The 21,828-nt window shown below is 39.5% G+C and overlaps 1 protein-coding gene across 1 annotated transcript in view; it reads left to right on the top strand.

Moving 5' to 3' along the window:
• The first annotated feature begins 2,595 nt into the window (after window positions 1–2,595).
• pan3 (poly(A) specific ribonuclease subunit PAN3) overlaps window positions 2,596–21,828 on the top strand; it is an 86,781-nt gene continuing 67,548 nt past the window's right edge. Inside the window, 7 exon segments of the mRNA XM_034169056.1 lie at window positions 2,596–3,011; window positions 3,718–3,839; window positions 18,592–18,664; window positions 18,758–18,828; window positions 18,993–19,137; window positions 21,385–21,584; window positions 21,586–21,604. Coding sequence (XP_034024947.1) covers window positions 2,660–3,011; window positions 3,718–3,839; window positions 18,592–18,664; window positions 18,758–18,828; window positions 18,993–19,137; window positions 21,385–21,584; window positions 21,586–21,604 — 982 coding nt within the window. The 5' untranslated portion in view covers window positions 2,596–2,659.

Here is a 21,828-nt window from a genome sequence, read left to right as displayed (position 1 = left end):
ATTTCTTGGGGATTTCATTGACGATAAATTGAGTTGGAAAACACATATAAATTATATTAAATCAAAAATGTCAAAAGCCGTTGCCATTTTGTATAAAGCACAATACTTCCTCCCCCAACAGTCATTAGTTACCTTATATCATTCATTGATCCGTACATGACCTATTGTATTGAAGCTTGGGGAACCACCTACAAAAAAAAAACAACAACCAAAAAAAAAACAAATTCAATATTTTTACTACAAAAGAAAACTAGAAGAATTATTTGTATTATAATAAACCATATCATGAGCCAACAAATACATTGTTTGTCTGTTCACACATTTTAAAATTTTCGGACCTGCTTGATTATAGCATAATACAAATTAAGTCTGAAGTAAAAAATAAACTTTTACCACAACATGTCCAGGACCTGTTCAAAATGAGGGACTCCAGTTATAATTTGTGAGGAACATCATTATTTAAAAAAAATTGAAGATTCGAACGACAGTAAAAAGTCACTGTGTTTCTGTCAAAGGTATTAATATTTGGAATTTGCGCCCGGATAACATAAAATCACTTTGTAACTTCGTTGGCTTTAAAAGGCTCTACAAAAATAATTTAATTACTTGTTATAGCATGATGAATTAGGTTTATTGATTTTGTTTTGTTTTTTGGGGGGTTGGTGCATGGTGCTCTGCTGTTTGCATGTTTGTGTTTTGAAATCTTAGTTCAGTGATTTGAAAATTAAAATTTTGTATCAGTTATAATGTTTCTATGCATATTTTTTATACTGTGTTGTGTGAAGTGCCTTGAGGTGACCCTGTTGTGAATTGGTGCTATACAAATTAATAAATTTGATTTTTTATTTTTTTATATGCATATGTATACATTTTTGCACTTTTGGTTAAAGTGGTGGGTGTTTATAAGCTTTTGCTTCTGCCCACACCCTTTCGGACACATGGGCACATTGTCAGATTGTTTTCTTTGTTTTCGCTGTGAGGTTAATTTGTTATTTTGGGTCTGTGTGTGCCAAATAAATGCATTCATTCATTCAAATAAATGCCATTTTCCTATTCAAAATGTTATATTTTGTCCTTTTCTAAGGTGTTTCTGAGAAGCAGTATACGAGTACTTGTCAACATGTTGCTAATTAGCAGATGAACTCATTAAGGAGCAAAATCTCTGGTGGGAACTTTGCATATATTGACTTTGCATTTCTGGACATTTCAGAACTTTGCATTTCTGGATGCTTAGTATTACCCTAAGCCATCAAGTGAAGTTTACTTGCCCTCAACAAGATGCCACAAACTGAAAAATTAAGCCATGTGCACTATTTTTCCATGGCCTAGTAAGGTGAGCGACTGCAAAGTTCTCAGAGCAAAAACTCATTTTGCAGTTGGGTGAGTGCAGTGCAAATTCAGCCCAGTTTCACGCTTTTTTTCGTGCCCCCATCACAAAATGGGGTGCTTTTCAAGACGTGTTTTTTTTTGTTTTTTTTACTATTTATAATCTTCCCCAACTTCTAACTCTAACCGTAACCTAAGTGTCCCTTCCCCTAACCCTATAACCCCGCAGACTGCCTCCTGTCCCGTCACCCTGCATTTTGTGGCTGTCACAAAATGAATTTGTGCCCCCGTCACGAAAACCTCTCCACTTTCTTGATCATATCACGAACTCATCGATTAATTGACTTTTCGTAAAGCCATCACTAACTGCCATGAGACTGCGTTGGGTGTGCAAATTTCTCTGTGCAAAAGCGTATTTTGCTGTAAGGTGATTGACTACAATGCAGATTTCTCCATGGTAAATGGACTGCATTTATATAGCCCTTTTCCATCTGAATCAAATGCTCAAAGCGCTTTACAATGATGCCTCACATTCACCCATTCACACAGACACACTCATACACCGATGTCAGGGTGCTGCCATGCAAGGCACTCACTAATCAGGGGATTAAGGACTTTGCCCAAGGGCCCTTAGTGATTTTCCAGTCTGTCTGGGTCTTGAACAGAGGATCTGGTCTGAAGCCCAACGCTTAACGACTAGACCATCACCTCCATTCTGGGGAGGTGATGGTCTAGTGGTCAATCGACCTTCATGCAAAGGTCAATTCACAAGGTGAGTGAATGCAGTGCAAAAGTCTGTGCAAAAACTCATTTTGCAGTAAGGTGGACGACTGCAGCGCAAACTTCGCCATGCAAAATGTTATTTTGGGAGTGCAGTGCAGATTTCTCCGTGCAAAACCTCATTTTACAGTGAGCTGAATGACTGGAGTGCAACCATCTCCATTCAAAAGCTCATTTTGCAGCGTATGCCTGCACTGCAAACTTCGTGCAAAAACTAATTTTGCAGCAGGTGGACTGACTGAGGAGCTTCCCACAATGCAAAGCGGCGCTAACGGTTCCGTAGCGGCAGAGCAAAAACAACAACAGGCTACAAACGCGGGGAAGGCAGCTGCATGGAGAGCGATAACGACGACCAGGATTGCGCTCTTGAAACTATTTTGGCAAAGCATAATGTTGCCTAGTCTTATAATGTGAGTTCTGTGCTGTACTAAGTGGTCTCCGCCAACTGAAGATTGGGTTGTTTTTTTTTTTGCAGGATACTTGCTAGCTCGCTAGCTGTCCGCGTCTCTATGTTCGAGCGTATTTCGGCGGCAGCGGCGGCAGCACTGGTGCCATGAACAGTGGACTCCCAGCTTCAGCTGCTCCGCTCGGGGGTGTTGGGATATCTAATGTTAAGGTAAAGTTTTGCCGATACTACGCGAAAGACAAAACTTGCTTTTATGGAGAGGAGTGTCAGTTCCTGCATGAAGATCCGTCCTTGGCGGGTCTGCCGCTACACAGCGGAGGCGGCGGCGGCGGCAGTCCGGTCCCGTTGGCCACCATGCCTGGCGGAGGAGTCACGCCAGCGGGGTATTCTCTCGGCGGATCTGCATCGGCCTGCACGGTTAACGCTACGACTGGTGTGTCAAAGAAGAGTGAAACTTTGGGGCCTGCAGGAACATCTCTAGAGGGTCAGCTGCTAACCAGTAAGAATTCAGCAACAAAACAGCTCAGTGTGACTTCACTTTGTGGCCTTTTCGGCTGAGTTAAAATTGAGCTCGAGGATTCATTGAGGCCTCTGTGCACCAAAACAAGGCTTGCTTGCTAGATTTCACTTCAAACCTCCTGTATGTACCAGCGCATATTGTGCGTTTTTAAGCTGGTTATTAACGGCTGCGTGAATACGGAGCCCTAATGTTGAGTTATGATAAGGTAAAACCTCATTCTGAGTGTTCTGTCACGGAAGAGGCCTGTTGTTGACAGCTGTGACGGGCGGCCCTTAGCCATCGATTAGCCAGTTAGCTTGGGCTAAACCTTGCTGTTTTAACAGGAGTAAATGCGTTGACAGCCAGGGGTTGTCGTGGTGGTGGTTGTTAATATATGGCATTATCACCTCTTGTCCAAGTAAATATTCCTTATGTCACGTTTAGCTTTCGTGCTTTGATACTAGTGTATTGTTGACTATCAGTGGCTAACAGCTAAGCTAGTCCCCCACAGGACATTGTTTTTGTTTTGTCTCGTTTCTGTAAAGCATCTGCAGGTCAGCTGCAACCTGACTGCTTTATATATATATATATATATATATATATATATATATATATATATATATATATATATATTATTATTTTTTTTTTCTCTCAGGTAAACTACTGCTTTAGCTGTCAGTTACTTTGTGCTTTGTGTCATTCACAGTCCCAGGGATGGAAGGTGGGACTTTGAGCGATGCCAATCTTACCAACTCTTACTTCAGCAGCAGCTTTATCGGGGTCAATGGTTTTGGAAGCCCAGCAGAGTCTAAATACTCAATGATGCAGGTATAAGTGGCTACTTTCAAAAAGACTGCTGTTTAAAAAGTTATTGACACTATAGTTGTAGTCCATGATGTATTGCTCACAACAGAACAAAACCCTCCAAACTAATTTTTTAAGTAGTCAGATATCGGAGTCTGCTTTGTTTAAAGATTCATTTATGTGGTGTCTCCTATTTACAGTGTTTTGACTAGTACTTCAGACAAACTCAATTCCCTGTTTATTCAGTATTCTATGGGGCAATCTGTGCATCTTTTTAAAATCTATATTATAATAGCCAAGAGGCCTCTGTGTGTGCATGCGTGTGTATGGCTTCGATCATATTGTAGTGCTTTTAATGTCTTCTGCCTCAGTTTCTGTTTATCAAATTAAAACCTTCTTTACAGTAGAATGCAGAAAAGAGCAAAAGCTCTGTGTGCGTGCGTGTGTACAATTTTGATCACTGCGAAATCTGAGAGCTGACATCTGCCGTTTGGTATGCTTATGTATTTTGGGTGACGGATGAATGCTGCCAAAACAGAAACTTGATAGGAAAAATGTTTTTGAGAAATTAGCGATTTTAGCTAACCAGTAAATAATGAACATTGTGCTGCAATGCACCATGGGAATTCAGGGTTTTTGGGGATTTAGATGTTATTGTGGTTCATGTTAGTTTAACAGTGTTGATTTATTGTGTTTTGTAGTTCAGTTGGTTTAGTTAAGTGTTATGTTGCTGTTACCACGAGTGACTTAAGTGTCGTGCTCCAGGTACCATTGGTTTAAAGTGTGGTGCTTTTAATGTCTTCCGGTACAGTCTCTGGTTATCAAATTAAACGCACCTGCTTATAGCACAATGCAGAGAAGACAAAATGCTCTGCGTGTGTGCACGCAGTTTTGATCAGACTGGGGAGAGCTGACATTTGTCATTTTGTATGTTTATGTATTTTGGGTCAAGGCTGAACAGTGCCAAAACTGAATGTTGATAGGGCTAATATTTTTAGAATTTATATTCTAATAGCTATGTGGCCTGTGTGTGCGTGTGTATGGCTTTGATCACTGCAAAACTGGGGAGAGCTGACATTTGCAGTTTTGTATGCTTGCGTATTTTGGGTCAAGGATGAAAGCTGCAAAAATGGAAAGTTGATAGGATAAATATTTTTTGAGAAATTAGCCATTTTTATCTAACCAGTAAACATTGAACATTGTGCTGCAATGCACCATGGGAGTTTGGGGTTTTTTAGGTTATAAATGTTATCGTGGTTGATGTAGGGCTGGGTACCGAATTTCGGTTCTTTTGTGGCACAGACCGAAATGCTTTGGTAGTACTGAGTATCCAAACATGCCTCGTCTTTCGGTGCCAGGTTTCAGTACCCAGATGCTAATCACGTGCAAGAAGAGTGGTCCGCAGCCGTCCTCCTCTCATCATTCAAGTCCAACTGTGGATGTTACAGAGCACGAGCAGCCTGAGTCAAAATCTCCACCAACGGACTCCGTTTCATCTGAGAGTACCAACTACGTGCATTGCTTTGAAGCTTGAAGCAATGAAGCACTGTTCTGACCCGCTGCTTCGGTTCTTTGCTTCGCTGCCTTTCAGAAGTGGCAAATCCACTTCTTGAAGCCTCTCAGAGCCATTAAAATATGTCAATCGTGAGTCACATTTGTGTGGATTAAAGTCACTAAATGGGACTCCTGTTTTGTTTAGAGAAAGAAACTTGAATTGTCCTCCGTTCCGTTCAAACAGCTCCAAACGCTGCGCGGCTCTCTGCCGTTATGTTAGAAAGATAGACTCTGGTCAGAATTAATAACTTTAAAGGGAATTGCTGTTGAAATCAAATGACACCTCTTTACAAACGTTGTAATAAAAACAATAAACTGCAATTGATCAAAACTTTTTCCCCTCCCAAAATGAGACGTCCTGCACTGATGTGCAGCAGCAGGCTGAGTTCAGCTCATAGGTATGGAGTGACAGTGACAGTGTTTTCAAGTGTTCTTTTGCACTGGAAATTATTTTTTTCTGTAAGAAAACTAGAAAAGTGGAAAATTACCAAAGCTGAAAAATAAAACTCAAGATTTGTACTACTATGTGTAATGTAATTTTCTTTTTTGTTATAATTGATCTTATAAAATTGGTATTGAAAAAAGTATCGTTCAGGAACCGGTATCGGAATTGGTACCGGTATCGAAAATGTTTGATTGATACCCATCCCTAGGTTCATGTTAGTTTAACAGTGTTTGTAGTGTTACTGATTTGTGTTTTTGAAGTTCAATTGGTTTAGTCAGTTTAGGGCCCTGTCACACCTTGATGATTTAGCCAGCGTATTGTACCGTATTAAAAATGCTGACATACGCTAGTGTACATATAATAAAATATGCAGCTGAGCTGTCATACCTTGATGATTTAGTCAGCGTATGCTGACAGTCCCATTTCCACTGAGTGGTTTGGGTCGCTATTGCATGGTGTAGTATGGGTCCGAAAGGTTAAGTTTGGTTTGTGTTTCTACCACCAGCAGAACCCTTTTGTTTGGCATGTGGAACACTTAAATATTGACGAGCACGTCATCGAGCGTGTGTACGCCATCGCGTGGCATCTCCCCTACACACGGAGACAAAACAGTAATTTAATATTATTTTATTATTTTATTTTTGTCTTGGTGGATCATGGGATTTATTTTCATTGCATGCAGAATGCTGATGAGTCGACTGATGGCTGTGGTATATACTGCTGTGAATGAATGTAGCACTGTGAATCTTTCAAAGTGTCGGTGTCGTGGTCTGATCAGTTCCCCCCTGTCTGACCGCGACACTGGCATCCTCAGGCTGAGAAATGCACCTGGAGCAGAAAAACCATCAAGGAACTGCATTAAATGCTACGTTTCCAGCCACGACAAGCAAATACGTATTTTCAGATGTCATTTTCCAAAATCAGGACGCTTTATGTGGAAGTTTTTGTCAGGCTGTGATGATGAATCCGACTGAAGCAAACTGGCAAGATTAAGACTTTATATTTACTCCGTGTGTGAATGGTTTTAATATTTGAAACAGTCTGTTTGCATGAGGACTGCAGCGTTCAGCCAATCAATCAATGGACAGCATTATTGGACGTATTTCGAATTATGAGTAAATTACAAGAAATGTGTGTCAACAATCACATAAGGTCATATGTCACAAATAGGTGTCAATTTGCATTACATGGTCAAAAATACAAAATTTTCAATTTTTTGATATTTCATTACAATGCAGAAGTATTTTCAGGATATCCAATCAAATCAGCAGATCTCAGTTTTAAAATGGATATTTTAGAAATTAAATGCTTCAGATTTACTGCATTACAGCACAAAACTGTTTTGTCCGTTTTCTCAAAATAGGGTACCTGTGATGAATTGGTCATATCTCACTTGATATGCAACACAACTCTGTCTGTTTTTTTGCAAAAAGAAGAAGAAATATGCCTCTTTCAGATAAAATGCTTGCAATCATCCACCATTCTAACTCATTAGAAACTTTGCTCAAGGGTGGTAATAAATTGTGTAATGTCAGCTACCTATTTTATAACCACTGCCCAATCTAGAGCCTGTGGATCCCCACGGACTAATGCGCTAGTTTAATTACCTCCGCCAAGGAGGTTATGTTTTCGGTCACGTTTGTTTGTCTGTCTGTCAGCAGGATAACTCAAAAAGTTTTGAATGGATTTTGATGAACTTTTGTGGAGTGGTTGGAAATGACAAGAGGAACAAGTGATTAAATTTTAGTGGTGATCCAGATCACGATCCGGATCCTGATGCTAATGCGTTAGCATGTCTATGGCATTTTCAATGTTAAAAGTTAGCATTAAGCAGTTGCAGCTGTCATCACGCTCGGGTGCATTTGTTTTCAAATTGTAATATTTCTTAAATTTATTTTTGTTTATATATTAATAATCTAATGGTTATTATATACAATTTTAGAGAAAGAGACAAAAAGAAATAGATCACTGTGCCAAGGAGGGAATCTCTTTAGGGTCAGTGTCCCTATGGCCTTGTTTAAAGAAGTGTTTCATAAATGTTAAATAATTCATATATTTGCAGTTTAGTTGAATAATAAATTGAATTTTGTCTCTTATTTGTTTTTGTCTATAAGCACATGCAATATCAATATCAGTGCTCAGATGACAGTAGCTTCTGGGAAAGGTGCAAGTTGCAATAAACTGTGATGCCAAGTGCTAAGGATACATGCTATCCAGTCACAGCAGATGAAACTTTTTTACTACTGAGCAAACATCGTTAGACTTTTTAGGTTCAGTGATTCCACGGCGTGTAGATGTTATGGCGTCAGTGACCCCATGGCCTTGGCGGCGGTTTGCACTCTCTGAGTGCTTCTAGTTTAATTTATCAGTTTATTTTGGGTTGCTGTGGCTTATACTGAGCCATGGCGACTCTTTGTGAAAATACAGTAAAACTCATGTATAAAGGATCCAGGTGGACCAGTGAATTTTGACTGTTATCGAAATCTGTTCTATGTATAAAACAGACAATCTGTTTTTCTAAGTCCACTGTGGAGTGATATTTTAAAATCCTAAAGCGTGGTTTGAAAAAATAAATGTCTGGGCTTTATCAAGGAAAAACCGTACCCACTTTCCTCAAATCGGCAAGTGTCAGTGCTAAATAGTGATGGGATGATGATACCTCAAGGAGTGTATTGACACACTGCACAAACTGTGTCGGCACTGTATTGACACAGTGTTGGTCGCTCAATAGTGACCCCTGCAGTAGTTATAAAATCATTGCAGGTAAATAAAATGAAAATAAGATGGAAAAGCTAACGTGCTGCGAACGCAACATCAGCCTGTGAAATAGTTAATTGCCAGTCCTCTATTTAAAATCTGATGCCTATCTCGGCTTTCAGTGCTTACCAGCCCAGTGAGTATAAGAGAAATTGTGGAGAGCTGGGTATGTCCCAACTTGTCCCCTGGCACTCCGAAACAGAGGTGTTCCTTTGTCTCGCTCGATCAACGAATCGGTCCTGACGTGCGAAGCCTCCGCGCGGCTTTCCATGACAAAATCTCTTGTTAAAAGTGAAATCTGCCGGAAAATGGCTGATGTCCAGCTCTTGTGATAACCAGAGAAATTGCACACGACAGTCCCGGGTCCACACAGCCATCCGTTTAGAAATGATGTGGTGTTTTCTGCCTGTCGATGGTGGCTTGGAGCACGGCGTGCCGTGCGCCATTGTGGGGCATCCTTAAAGCTGTAGTAACAGTCCTTATTCTCTGTGAAGCCCGTAAAATTTTTACCGAAAGCCAGATAAATTTTTCGAAGGGTTTCCAGCTGCTTGTCTCTAACAGTTTCTGAAAAAATTCTGATGGGAAAAAAAAAGCCCAAATCATTCCGCCATTTCCTGACAATGAAAATCCGACGAGGGGGCTGGACCATTCCTCCCACAAGGCGTGCTCACAGGCGAATGACGCAACCAACAGGCCTGGAAAAACTCACCCATGCGCACAAAGGTTCAAGCTTGGCTGATGTAAAAACATATGAATCAAATCCATATAGTTTTTGAAAAAAATAAAAAGGTACAATACTTTTCTCACAGACCTCGTAAAAAGCATTATTTTCAATGAGACGTGTTGCTTTTTAGATACGCCAGGAGCGTCGCGTGAAAAGCCGAGCTAACCGACGCTTCTGACAGGAGCGCGCATTGCATCTTGACGGTGGGCTGATGCGGTCAAAGTTAAATCCAATCTAACTTTCGAAGCTCTGCGCTGTGATGTACCTTCGCATTGTCCAATAGGAGCGACACGTTGGGCCAAAACACGGAAGACTAGTGGCAGAAACCACTGATCTGTACAAAACAAAGGTGTCACAGGACTGCTCATTTATAGAGCAGTTTTCTGAAGAAAAAGCCTTGGAAATATTTTGTTGTTGTTACTTCAGAATTTCTGATTACTGTTAAAAAAAAAAAAAAAAAGTTTAGAACACTTGTAATTAAAATAGCTAAATAAATCAACAAACCACCTGTTATTTCAGATTAGATCATTTCTTTAACATAAGGAACCTCGGACATTTATTTTTAGACAAAATAACATGGAAATTTGTACTTTTTTTTATTTTAAGTATGATAGATTATTTATATCTCATTTCCAGTGATGCCGGTAATGCGTTACTCTAATCTGACCACTTTTTTTTATTAACGAGTAATCTAACGCGTTAATCTTTCCAAATCAGTAATCAGATTTAAAGTTACTTCTCCATGTCACTGTGCGTTACTATTATTTTTCATTGTGGGTCGATAGCAGCATTAAACTTGGTCTGTGGGCAGGAGGTCGGGGTTCGACTGAACTGCCCACTTTCAGCGAGTTGTGAGCTTTCATCCACGGTTTTTTGCAGCTGCGCGACTCGTCCTCACCTCTTAAAGCGCGGTGATCAGCACACCCGCACTGAGCTTTACAAAGACTTTTTTATACTTTTTTCCCTCCTTTATTTAGAATTCTGAGCTGAGCCGCTCTGTATTGTCTCATTAAAAACAGCTGATCCTCCACGACGTGTCAACAACTAACACTATTTTCCACTCAAATGCACCTAAACTCTCTTTCTGAGGACCACATGATGTGAAAACGCAATAAAACTTTCTTACCTGTAAATCTGGTCCTGTTTTCTGCATAAATAAATGTTATCCATTCTTTGTGCTCAAACGCCACAGCAGGGGCGAATCCAGATGGAATGGGGGTGTGGGGCAAGGATGTGCCCCCCTCCCTCACAACACCCCTAGATTAAAGGTCCAGTTTTGAAGCCGTTTTTTACTACAACTACTAATATTGCTTAAAATAATAATTTCGACAAGTAAAATGTTTAGAGAGAATTTAAATGTTAGAAAAATGTTAGAATTTAATAGTTACATTTATAAACAATGTAGGTTTGAAATTGCAAGTTTTACTGTTACAGTGCTATCAACAGTTACATATGAGGTCAAGAAAGAGGTCTTTATTTTACTTTTTATGAAACAAGTATTTTCATTGAAGTCAAGAAAGGGTGACTATAAAGTGAGTTTTGGCCAAACAAGTATCATTGTCATGTTGAGGTGGCAGAGGGTTGTTGTCGGCAGCTGTAACTAAAAAAGTAACTAGTAATCTAACTTAGTTACTTTTACAATTGAGTAATCAGTAAAGTAACTAAGCTACTTTTTCAAGGAGTAATCAGTAATTGGATTACTTTTTCAAATTAACCGTGGCAACACTGCTCATTTCAACCAGAAAAACACAGTGTAAATAAATACAAATGTTTATTATAAATGCAACAGGAAATAATTTAACAATGACTGCAGTGTGATTGTAAAGTAGGATTTCTGTGACATAAACCTCATGATGAATTTTTTTAATAGTCATTTTAACTTGTAATTTGCCAAAATATGTAATTGCCTTTAATGTTGTTATCAGGACCGACTCATTTCTAAAATATGAATTTGAGCGCAATAACTGGAGAGCTTCTACCTGTGCAAATGTCTTTTGACTTTGATTCGTGGACATTTTAAATGATCCGTTCATTTATTATTAAAATAAATGAAACAGCTTTTTAAAAAAATAATAAAATAGTTGCTGTTGAAAGAGCCTGTTATGCTGGATTCTCGGGACCAGATGAAGGTCTCTTCTGCAGCTTTGAACTCTGGTGGTGTTGCTGAAGACACTTTGTCCTATTTTGAAGAGCAGAGATGTTTTCTTTCGACTGGACTTCGTGGTGTTCATCTCATCAATGGAAGTTTGGTTGTCTGCACAGCAAATGTTCCTGATTGGGACAAATAAAAATATTTCTTTAAATATAAAGAAACACTAAACAGTTTATATATAAAAAAGGAAAAAAAAACAGGAAAAAAACAATGGAAAAAAAAACGCCTGAAAAAATAAGTTATTTAAAGTTGAGCTTTTGTGCTGTCTGAAAAAAGCTGTAGCTTTATTTGGTAAAAATAAAAAAGACTGAACCATTTACAAATTAAAGCGTTCACTCAGATCAACTGTGCTAAAAGGCTATGCTAACGTTAGCCGATCATTAAACCTTCACAGCAGTTCAGTAAACGTCACGTTTTATTTTTACATTATTCTCACCTCGATAAAGCTGCAGAACTAAATTCCATTGGGCAAAGTGGGACTTCGCACATATCCAAAAAGTGGGAGATTTTGGACTGAGTGGGTCTGCTTCATCCCCCCGGCTGCCTGCCTCGGTCTGCCCAGTGATGATGCCTGAAGGCCGTCTTTTCCATGCGGGTCGGCCTGCTGTCGCGGTTCGATTGATATCCCACCAAGTCGTCAGTCCACCCTCGGTCGACGTCACTCCAAAAAGTAGCTGAAAAAAAGCTTCTCCCAGCAGGGTGATGGGAGAATCGTTCTACTGTTGTCTTTTAAAGCTTTTTGTGGTTCAGGCAACCCAAATTCAAGATGGCGATCGCTGAACTTTTTCAGGTTGTGGAAACAGCCAGAGTGTGATGTAGCAATCTCCGACCCACAGTCGCTTCCGAAGTGACGCATCTGACGTCACGTGTCGGATGCGTCAGACGCGTTGGAAACGCATCCGACAGATTGGGAAGCGTTGACGGATTGGCCTGACGTATTCAGTGTGAAAGGCCCTTAAATTTAATTGCTCTATATCTAATGTAAACACTAATTACATAAGAGTATGAAGCAGAAGCAGAAAGTTTGACCACATTTACACCCATTTTGGCATTTCTTCAGTGGCTTCCTGCCCCTGTGAGATCAGATATTAAGGTTCTGCTATTAACCTATAAATTTATTCATGGACTAGCACCTCCCTACTTAGCTGACCTAATTAAACCCTACGTACCAGCCCGGGCTGTGCATTCTCAGGGTGTAGGACTACTTTGTGTCCCTCGGGTGAAAAAGTTTGCGGGTCACAGAGCTTTCTCTTCTCATGCACCTTCTTTGTGGAATGATTTCCCTGCGTTAATAAGACAGTCAGATTCAGTAGAGACTTTCAACTCCAGACTTAAGATGCACTTATTTTCCCTTTCATATGGCTCGCATACTGACATAGTATGTTACTATGCCTTATACCATTTTAAATTCATTTTACTTAGTAAACAGAGCGGCTGCGGCATTAGACAGTTCAGCACAGACAGCCTGGCTGGATTAGAAAAATATCCGAGAGCAGGGCACAGTGTAACGGCGCTGTGATAACACTATAATGGCGTAATGTCGTTGTTCCATTGTCTGGGGAGAACCCTGCTCTTGGGGTTGGTAAGGTTAGACCTTACTTGTGTGAGGCAGCTTTATTGTGATTTGGTGCTATATAAATTAAATAAGTTGAATTAAAATTGGGTACGTTACAGGAAGCCTATATTTCACATTTTTAGTGACTTAGTGCTGTGCTGCCCAGCCCCAAGTTGTAGCACTTGTATTTTCCTCTGCAAAGGTTCTTGACTTCACATTAGATCAACTGCTTTCGATGAGGACTAGTGTTCAATCAAAAGAACACAGTTGACTTTAAAAGCAAAATTGCAATCTCTACTACTAAACCCTTACACCCCAAACGCTATTGCACATTCTGCAGCATAAACATCCGGCAGCATGCACATTCTGTAGCATGTACATTCTACGACATGCATGTACACTTATTAAAAACATATACAATGCATCTAAAAAGCATGAGAATTTTGTCTGAAGTAATTTCAAATCCCAGAGTCCACAGTACCATATTTAACTGGCACAGCATTGAAATAAACCAAGATTGTGCAAGTCTATGACCAAATTACATATTTCCAGGAACCATATTGAAATAATGGCTGCTGTCTTCAAAATGGAAGTGGCAAATGACTTTTTACAAAAAGTCGGCCGAAAAGTACCATTGTGCCAGACTTGGTGCTTGTATCAAAAATTGAGAGATTCTTATGATATAGCCACTGTGTACAGATGTTTCTAGGAAATGGGCTACAAGTGTTATGTTCTCAGTGTTAAGCCATTACTTAACCAGAGTGTCAGAAGAGTCTTACCTGGACTAAAAGGAGGAAAAAGAACTGGACTGTTGCTCAGTGGTTCAAAGTATTTTGCATTTCATTTGGAAATCAAGTTCCCAGACTCCGGAGGAAGAGTGGAGAGGTGCAGAATCCAAACTGCTGGAAGTCTAGTGTGAAATTTCAGTGATAATTTGGCGTGCCATGTCATCGGCTGGTGTTGAGCCACCTTTTTTATCAAGAGCCACTTCATGCTTCCATCTGCTGATAAGCTTTATGAAGATGCTGATTTCTTTTGCCAGCAGGACTTGGCACACCTGCCCACAGAAGAAAAAAACTACTAGTAACTAGTGGTGTAATGATACGGATCACAGATTACCTGTGTACCGTGGACTCTGCACCCCCGCTCCCCGATGGTTCAGAACGCATGTGAACTGCGTTAATTGCAAAGTTTACAGAAGTGCGATTTTGTGTCATGATGACTTATTTTTTAACTGTTAATTTTGATGCAGTCCTGCTAAAATCACACTGAGCGGAGGTTGCTGCCACTGCGTGTGCATGTCATTCAGTCATGAACGCAACCTGTTAAAAACAGTTTCATGCCCCGCTATAGAGCTTGTTGCACGCTCATAAGTGTCTGTTGTTGATGCAGTAATTTGAAAAGTTTGAGTGGAAGAAAGAGCGGAAGCAATAGAGAGCGGCTGCTATCTTTTTCTCGATACAATCTATGCTTTTTCTTCGAGCTGCTCCTTCTGCACTTCGGTTTTTCCGATTACACATTACTGTACTGCATGTAACGCGTCAGATCAGATTATTACTTGATCTGATTGCTAAAGATTGTTTTAGTATGGTCATGTAAACATGCTCAATGCAGACTTTCTTATCTTTTTGAAAATGAATTTCAAAAATATTTGCTTCCTTTCTTTTTTTTTTTATACTTGTCATGATTTTGAAAAAGCAACTTTTTTAAATTCGCAGTTTACTGTGTTCATATTGTAATTTAGTATAACAATGAAGTATTTTTATTTTGTAAAACATTGGAAACCTTGCTTTCATTCAAGACTGCAGGAAAAAGTTTTTTTCTGTGCCCATTAAGTTCTTCTTAAAAATGGAAAGCAAAGTAGGTTTTTTACAATCTGAAAATGATCCAATCCATGATTCAAAAACTGTATCTGATCCGAACTATGGTTTTTATGATTGGTGACAGCTCTACGAGTAGCTGCTTTTTTGACCATACTGCAATTCATTGGCTCTATCGACAGTACTTTAAAGGTTCTGTATGTGGTATTGTCAAGAGAAGATGAGACACCAGACCCAACAGTACAGATGAGCTGAAGTCCGTTATCAAAACAACTTGGGCTTCCAGAACACATCATGAGCCCCACTGGCTGATTGCTTCAATGCCACACCACATTGATGCAGGTTTTGAGTGCATAAATGAACATACCTTTCAGAAGTTTAATATTTGTGTCTTAAGTCTTTTTTTGTGGGGAGGGGGTGGGTTGGGATTGATCTTTGAAATATTCTATTATTATGAGATACGCATTTTTAATTTTTTTTTAAAGCTTTATTCCATCCATCAACCCATTTTCTATACCCGCTTACTCCAATTAATAGTCACAAAGGGTGCTTTTGCCTATCCCAGCAGTCATAGGGCGGGAGGTTGGGTGCACCCTGGAAAGGACGTCACTCTATCGCAGGGCAGCTTTATTCCATAATTGGCAAAATAAAATAAAAAATGCTTGAAGCATTTTAGGTTATATGTAATGAGTCAAATATATTCACTGTTCACTTTCTGAAATACCTGAACAAAAATATGGGACCCTTTATATGAAATTTGTTACCCGAAGCCACCAAATATGGTCATCGGGTATTGTGAAGGCTTTTCATCTAGCCGTCTTTCTGTGCTCAGTATTAGTCCAGTCCTGTTACTACCAGTCATCAAATTCATAAGAAACATTCTTGGGACACAGACCTTGGACAAGTTCAAAGCTGGCTAACCTTGACCTATTTTAAGTGGTTAAAAAGTCACAATCTGTTCTTGTTTTTATGGTATGATGTCACAGATGTTAGCATGGTGACATCACTTCCTGGTGTCGCTAGCTGCTAACTTGGCTTCCTTTTTGGCTAGAAATAACACCTTCATATATTATGTAAAAGCTAGCGAGAAATAAACACATCTAAAACTGAAAATACTGTTTTTGGAACCTAATAACAACTCCGGAGTGATTTATAAGACATTTCATGGATGTCAGTGTGCACAGTAACTCAAAGTTAACTTGCTGTGGAGTTAAATTTCTCTCATTAATACCTGCAAATGCACAGAGGGTGATTTACAAATATTCCTTGATTTGCATAGCTTCCACTCATGTCAAAAGCTCATGTATATGTACATGCAAGGCCTCCTGCAGACACCGTTAAAATGTAAATATTGTTTTTGATTGACTGATAGTTGATTGATTGAGAAGCTTTATTGAAAATGTACAAATTGTATGTAAGACAATAGGATATTAATAATTTATTAAACAACTGCAAATTATAAAGAACACACTGCTCATACAGCAGAGGGTATTTTAGCATTGCTTTATATTTTTAGGTGTGTGTGTGTGTGTGTATAGTTTAGACCCATTTTAAGAGATGAAAAGGTCACATTCTGTTGACACATCCTATTTTCATGCTCATACGGCCGAAGGTAATTTAGCATTACATTATATATATATTTTAATGCCAGTTTGAGAAAACGCAAACTAACTGATCATACGGTTATAGAAAAAAATGATCAGCTTAGCTCACATAAGATGTTTCCATACTTAACACTTCTCATTTTTAACATAAATGGGTTTTATTTCACGTAGACATGGATTTAGTTGGCTCTGTGATGCGTCTGACCTTTGGATGATGCTGTAGTGTAAAACTGTTCTGAAAATGACCTACATTGGAAAAAGAAGAAACAACTTGCATACTTTATCTGACTCCTGTAAATTTCATTCATCAAACCAGCTTCCTGTCTGATAGTTTGATAGGCAAGCTCGCTTTCAAATCCCCCCAAAAAACACCCACCTGCACTGATAAAATGTAAATAAACATTGCGTTATCGTCAGTGTTAACCACATGTATCAGAGAAATTAAAGTACACTTGCGTTGACTCATCATATATACACTTATTTGGTAGACAGCTGTAGGTGGTGCTGCTGAAGAGTATGCATACAGTAGACAGATGGAATATTTTGTCATCAGTCTATCTATGGCCTTTCTATCTACTGGTTATTTCAATAGCATGCAGGTAAATAAATTTTGTGACTGTTAGATTATTTATATAAAACCGTTGGGTTATGCAATATGAGTCAAAGTTGTCATGGTTTGATTTGCTACATCCCAGTTTGAGCTCTGACTTCAGGTATTGTTCTGAAGTACTTTTTTTCAATGGTATTATGGAAACCTTGGAGTTCCAAGTTCATTGGCTGCTATAATAAATTACCATAGGATTGACCCAATTTTCAATCTGAAAGGTTTGTGACCCAAACTTTTTAAAAATATTGATATTTTACTTTTTATCTTATTTTCAAATAATGAAGCACAGACATTGCCCCATTTTGGTCTATGTTAAGAGAACCTCAAAATGTAGTATGTTCAAGTTTTATGCAACACAGTACAAGCAACTATTTTCTAACATGGATTTATGTGTTCCAGTGTAACATAAATATAAATAATTTCCTTGACTTCATCTTTGTAGTAATAAAATGTATTAATATTGCTGTTGTCCCCATGTTCCATTTTATATTGAAAATGGTTTGCAAATGATGCGGTGCAAACTGATACGCTGCATGACTAAAGCCCCTGTCATAGTGCAGGTTATGACCGCGGGCCACATTCTCTTGACTATCTCTCTCACACACACACACACACACACAAAAAATAGGCATTAGTGATGTGTTGTGTGCTGAAAATCAGTTGTAGAACATATTTTGGAAATGTTTAAAATGTGCTCACCAACTCCAAAATACAGCAACTGGTTTTAAAGAAGTGTACCACAATGAGGCCACAGAGATGTGTATATTGGCAACTGTCGCAATAATTTTGGAGGGCAAAATGGTTTTATGACACATACATACCATATGCATCACAGTCAAATGACTTTCTGAAAAAGAAAGACAGTCTTCTAAGTTGGTGCCATGTACACGCAACCATCCCACAACAGTGTTGCCACATTGTACGTTTGTTGTGCCACAGTGCTTTTGCAACCATCGCAGTATAGTGGTTGCAACTTTTTTTTTGCCACAACATCAGTGACTGTATTCTTGAGAAGTTTGTGACAGACTATCTGCAACTCTCCAAAATCAACAGTTTTACCTCTGTAACTGGGGCTTTAAATTAGTCTGACTGAAGCCTGTAATTTCTAAATTAATTGAACATATACATTAAACTACTTTGTCCCTTGTGAGAGACCAGCAGTGAAGTAATGCTGTGTCCAAACAGATTGTAACCTGCCAGATCTAGCTTTAGATGCTTAACAAACTGCATTTGTATGCTATCAGTTGTGTACCTTGATATTTTTCCAGTTTGATTCCAGATCTGCTCTGCAGGTTTTGTGTTATTATGGACATTGTGCATGTTTAAACTATGCCAACATGGCCCAAAACAGGAGGTTTACTCACCCTCCCCTGTATCTATCAGGACAACAAATTTCAGAGCTGAACATGCAGTAGTTTTTCCTGTTACTTGCAATTTATTTATTTATTTTTTATATCCACTGAGTGAAATCCTATGCTACCCTGCAAATCACAGGGACTATGAATGCACATTAGAGCTCTATCACCACCACATTTATTCTTGATGTTCTTCTCTCTAGCGAATGACTACCAGCAGCAGTTCTCCCAGTCTCCTCAATGATGGTGCCAAGAATTTCAGCCACAGTGCTCATGGTAAGACCACTGAAATGCTCCCATGAAGCAGACGTCATTACGTATTTGTTTGGTACTGAAGGTACTTGTGTTCAACTTCAATGATTTCCACAGACCCAGTGAATTCTCAGACGTCTTCGCTGTTCAGTGATTTTGGTGCTCTTAGCATTTCCCAAAGGAGAAAGGTGAGTACCCAAGCATCCCGTTTTTGATTTGTTTTCAAAATGCAGACATAAATTGAAAGTGGATTGAAGTTCAGTACATTAGTTGTATGAAGCGGTATTGATTGCTTTATGATGATAGGATTAGAAGTTTTTTTTTTTTTTTTTTTTTTTCTTCATGTCACCAGACTCCTAACCCGGCAGCAAGTGAATTCATCCCAAAGGGAGCTCCACGTATGGCCACCATGGCTCAGTCTGCTGTGCAGGCCTTCCCTTCGCCTCTCTTTCCACATCCTGGCCTCAGCAGCTCCACAGCTGCTGCTCTGGCTCCCGGTGAGCGTTTTAGTAACGTTACAAGCTCAGAAAGCACCCTGTTGTGTTGCCTTTGCTCTACTTTCTGTTTTTCTATATTTTGATCTAAAAATGTGAACTTTGGCACATTTGAGCATTCCGTCTTGCTTGCAGAAGAACTACATGTTATAGTTGCTGTAATATAAACACACACTTATATTCACTGCTGTGGTGCTGTGCTTGGCATTACTTTGTGCCGACGAATACAATAGAATTATGAAGAGTGAAATGGTGCAGATGCTTTTTCTTTTTGACTCCCTGACATGCACTCCATAACTGGTTACAGTGTGTCATCTCTGCCACTTGGTGGGCTTGAATTGCGACAGAATAATGTAGAAAACTGAGGACAAAGTCTGAAATTTATGTCAAACCTTTAGAAGAAAATGTAGATTAATTTCAGTACACAGAAATACAAACCCAATTCCAATGAAGGTGGGAGGTTGTGTAAAATGTAAATATAAACAGAATACAATGATCTGCAAATCCTCTTCAACCTATATTCAATTGAATACACCACAAAGACAAGATATTTAATGTTCAAACTGATAAACCTTTGTGCAAATATTTGCTCATTTTGAAGTGGATGCCTGCAACACATTTCAAAAAAGCTGGGACAGTGGTATGTTTACCACTGTGTTACATCACCTTTCTTTCTAACAACACTCAATAAGCGTTTGGGAACTGAGGACACTAATTGTTGAAGCTTTGTAGGTGGAATTCTTTCCCATTCTTGCTTGATGTACGACTTCAGTTGTTCAACAGTCCGCGGTCTCCATTGTCGTATTTTGCACTTCATAATGTGCCACACATTTTCAATGGGCGACAGGTCTGGACTGCAGACAAGCCAGTCTAGTACCCACACTCTTTTACTACAAAGCCACGCTGTTATAACACGTGCAGAATGTGGCTTGGCATTGCCTTGCTGAAATAAGTAGGGACGTCCTTGAAAAAGATGTTGCTTGGATGGCAGCATGTGTTACTCCAAAACCTGGAATGTACCTTTCAGCATTGATGGTGCCATCACAGATGTGTAAGTTGCCCATGCCATGGGCACTAACACGCCCCCCATACCATCACAGATGCTGGTTTTTTAACTTTGCGCTGGTAACAATCTGGATGGTCTTTTTCATCTTTTGTCGGGGAACATGACGTCCATGATTTCCAAAAACAATTTGAAATCTGGAATATCAGACCACAGAACACTTTTCCACTTTGCATCTGTCCATTTCAAATGAGCTCGGGCCCCAGAGAAGGCCGGCCGGCGGGCACCGTTTCTGGATGTTGTTGATGTATGGCTTTTGCTTTGCATGGTAGAGGTTTAACTTGCACTTGTAGACGTAGCAACAAACTGTGTTAACTGACAATGGTTTTCTGAAGTGTTCCTGAGCCCACACAGTAAGATCCTTTACACAATGATGTCAGTTTTTAATGCAGTGCCGCCTGAGGGATCTAACGTCATGGGGATTCAATGTTGGTTTTCGGCCTTGTCGCTTACGTGTAGTAAGTTCTCCAGAGTCTCTGAATCTTCTGATTATATTATGGACTGTAGATGATGGAATCCCTAAATTTCTTGCAATGAACGTTGAGAAATATTGTTCTTAAACTGTTGGACTATTTCTCAGCAGTTGTTCACCAACTGGTGATCCTCGCCTCCTTCTTTGCTTGTGAATGGCTGAGCCTTTTGGGGATTGCTCCTTTTATACCAATCATGGACACTCACCTGTTTCCAATTAATCTGTTCACTGTGGAACGTTCCAATCTAGGTGTTCTTTGAACATTCATCAACTTTCCCAGTCTTTTGTTGCCCCTGGTCCCAGCTTTTTGAAATGTGTTCCAGGCATCCCATTTCAAAATGAGGCAAATATTTGCACAAAAACAAAAAAAGTCTATCAGTTTGAACATTAAATATCTTGCCTTTGTGGTGTATTCAGTTGAATATAGGTTGAAGAGGATTTGCAAATCATTGTATTCTGTTTGTATTTACATTTCACACAACATCCAACTTCATTGGAATTTGGGGTTCTAGATGGTATGGTAATGCGATTGAAAACTCCTTACTACTTCTGGGCTTGTCCACACTGGCTTTCTGATACTGTATATGGCAAATGTAACTGACAAATCGAGCAGACTTTAATCGGACTGCAGATCTTGGAAGTGAAACCTGTGTGTTCAGTATTTTACAAGACTGTAATACTCCTCAATACTATTTCCTCTTATGCTGAATTTTAGGCATGTCCTTATCTGCGGGGTATCTCCACTCCATTCCCCCAAATTACACCTCACAGTCTCCTGCTCCTCGGCGCCGCAGTCATACCCCAAACCCTGCCAACTACATGGTCCCCACCACCGCATCTGACCAGGCACTCACATTATCCAGAAGGAGACCGCTAGGTGGGACCACCTACTTCTACACGGACAACACCCCGGCCTGCGATGGCTGGGATGGTACGTTTGGCGGTGCAGGATCATGCGTTTGAATCTTGACATACTTGTAGATCAAATATTGAGTCACAGTAGGATGATTTAAAGTTCAGTTAGAACTTTTTTTTAAGTGGCGCAACAAACAATTGCTTGATAAGAGTTGGTAAACAAGAAAACCATGTTGGCCTTTTTGAAATACAATGCTATGATCACAATGTATATTTTGAGAATCCAGCTTTGAAAATCAGATCT

The sequence above is a fragment of the Thalassophryne amazonica genome, chromosome 1, assembly GCF_902500255.1.
Source record: "Thalassophryne amazonica chromosome 1, fThaAma1.1, whole genome shotgun sequence".
NCBI lineage: Eukaryota > Metazoa > Chordata > Actinopteri > Batrachoidiformes > Batrachoididae > Thalassophryne > Thalassophryne amazonica.
The sequence above is the reverse complement of the archived record's forward strand: the minus strand, read 5'-3'. Positions and strand labels throughout refer to the sequence as shown.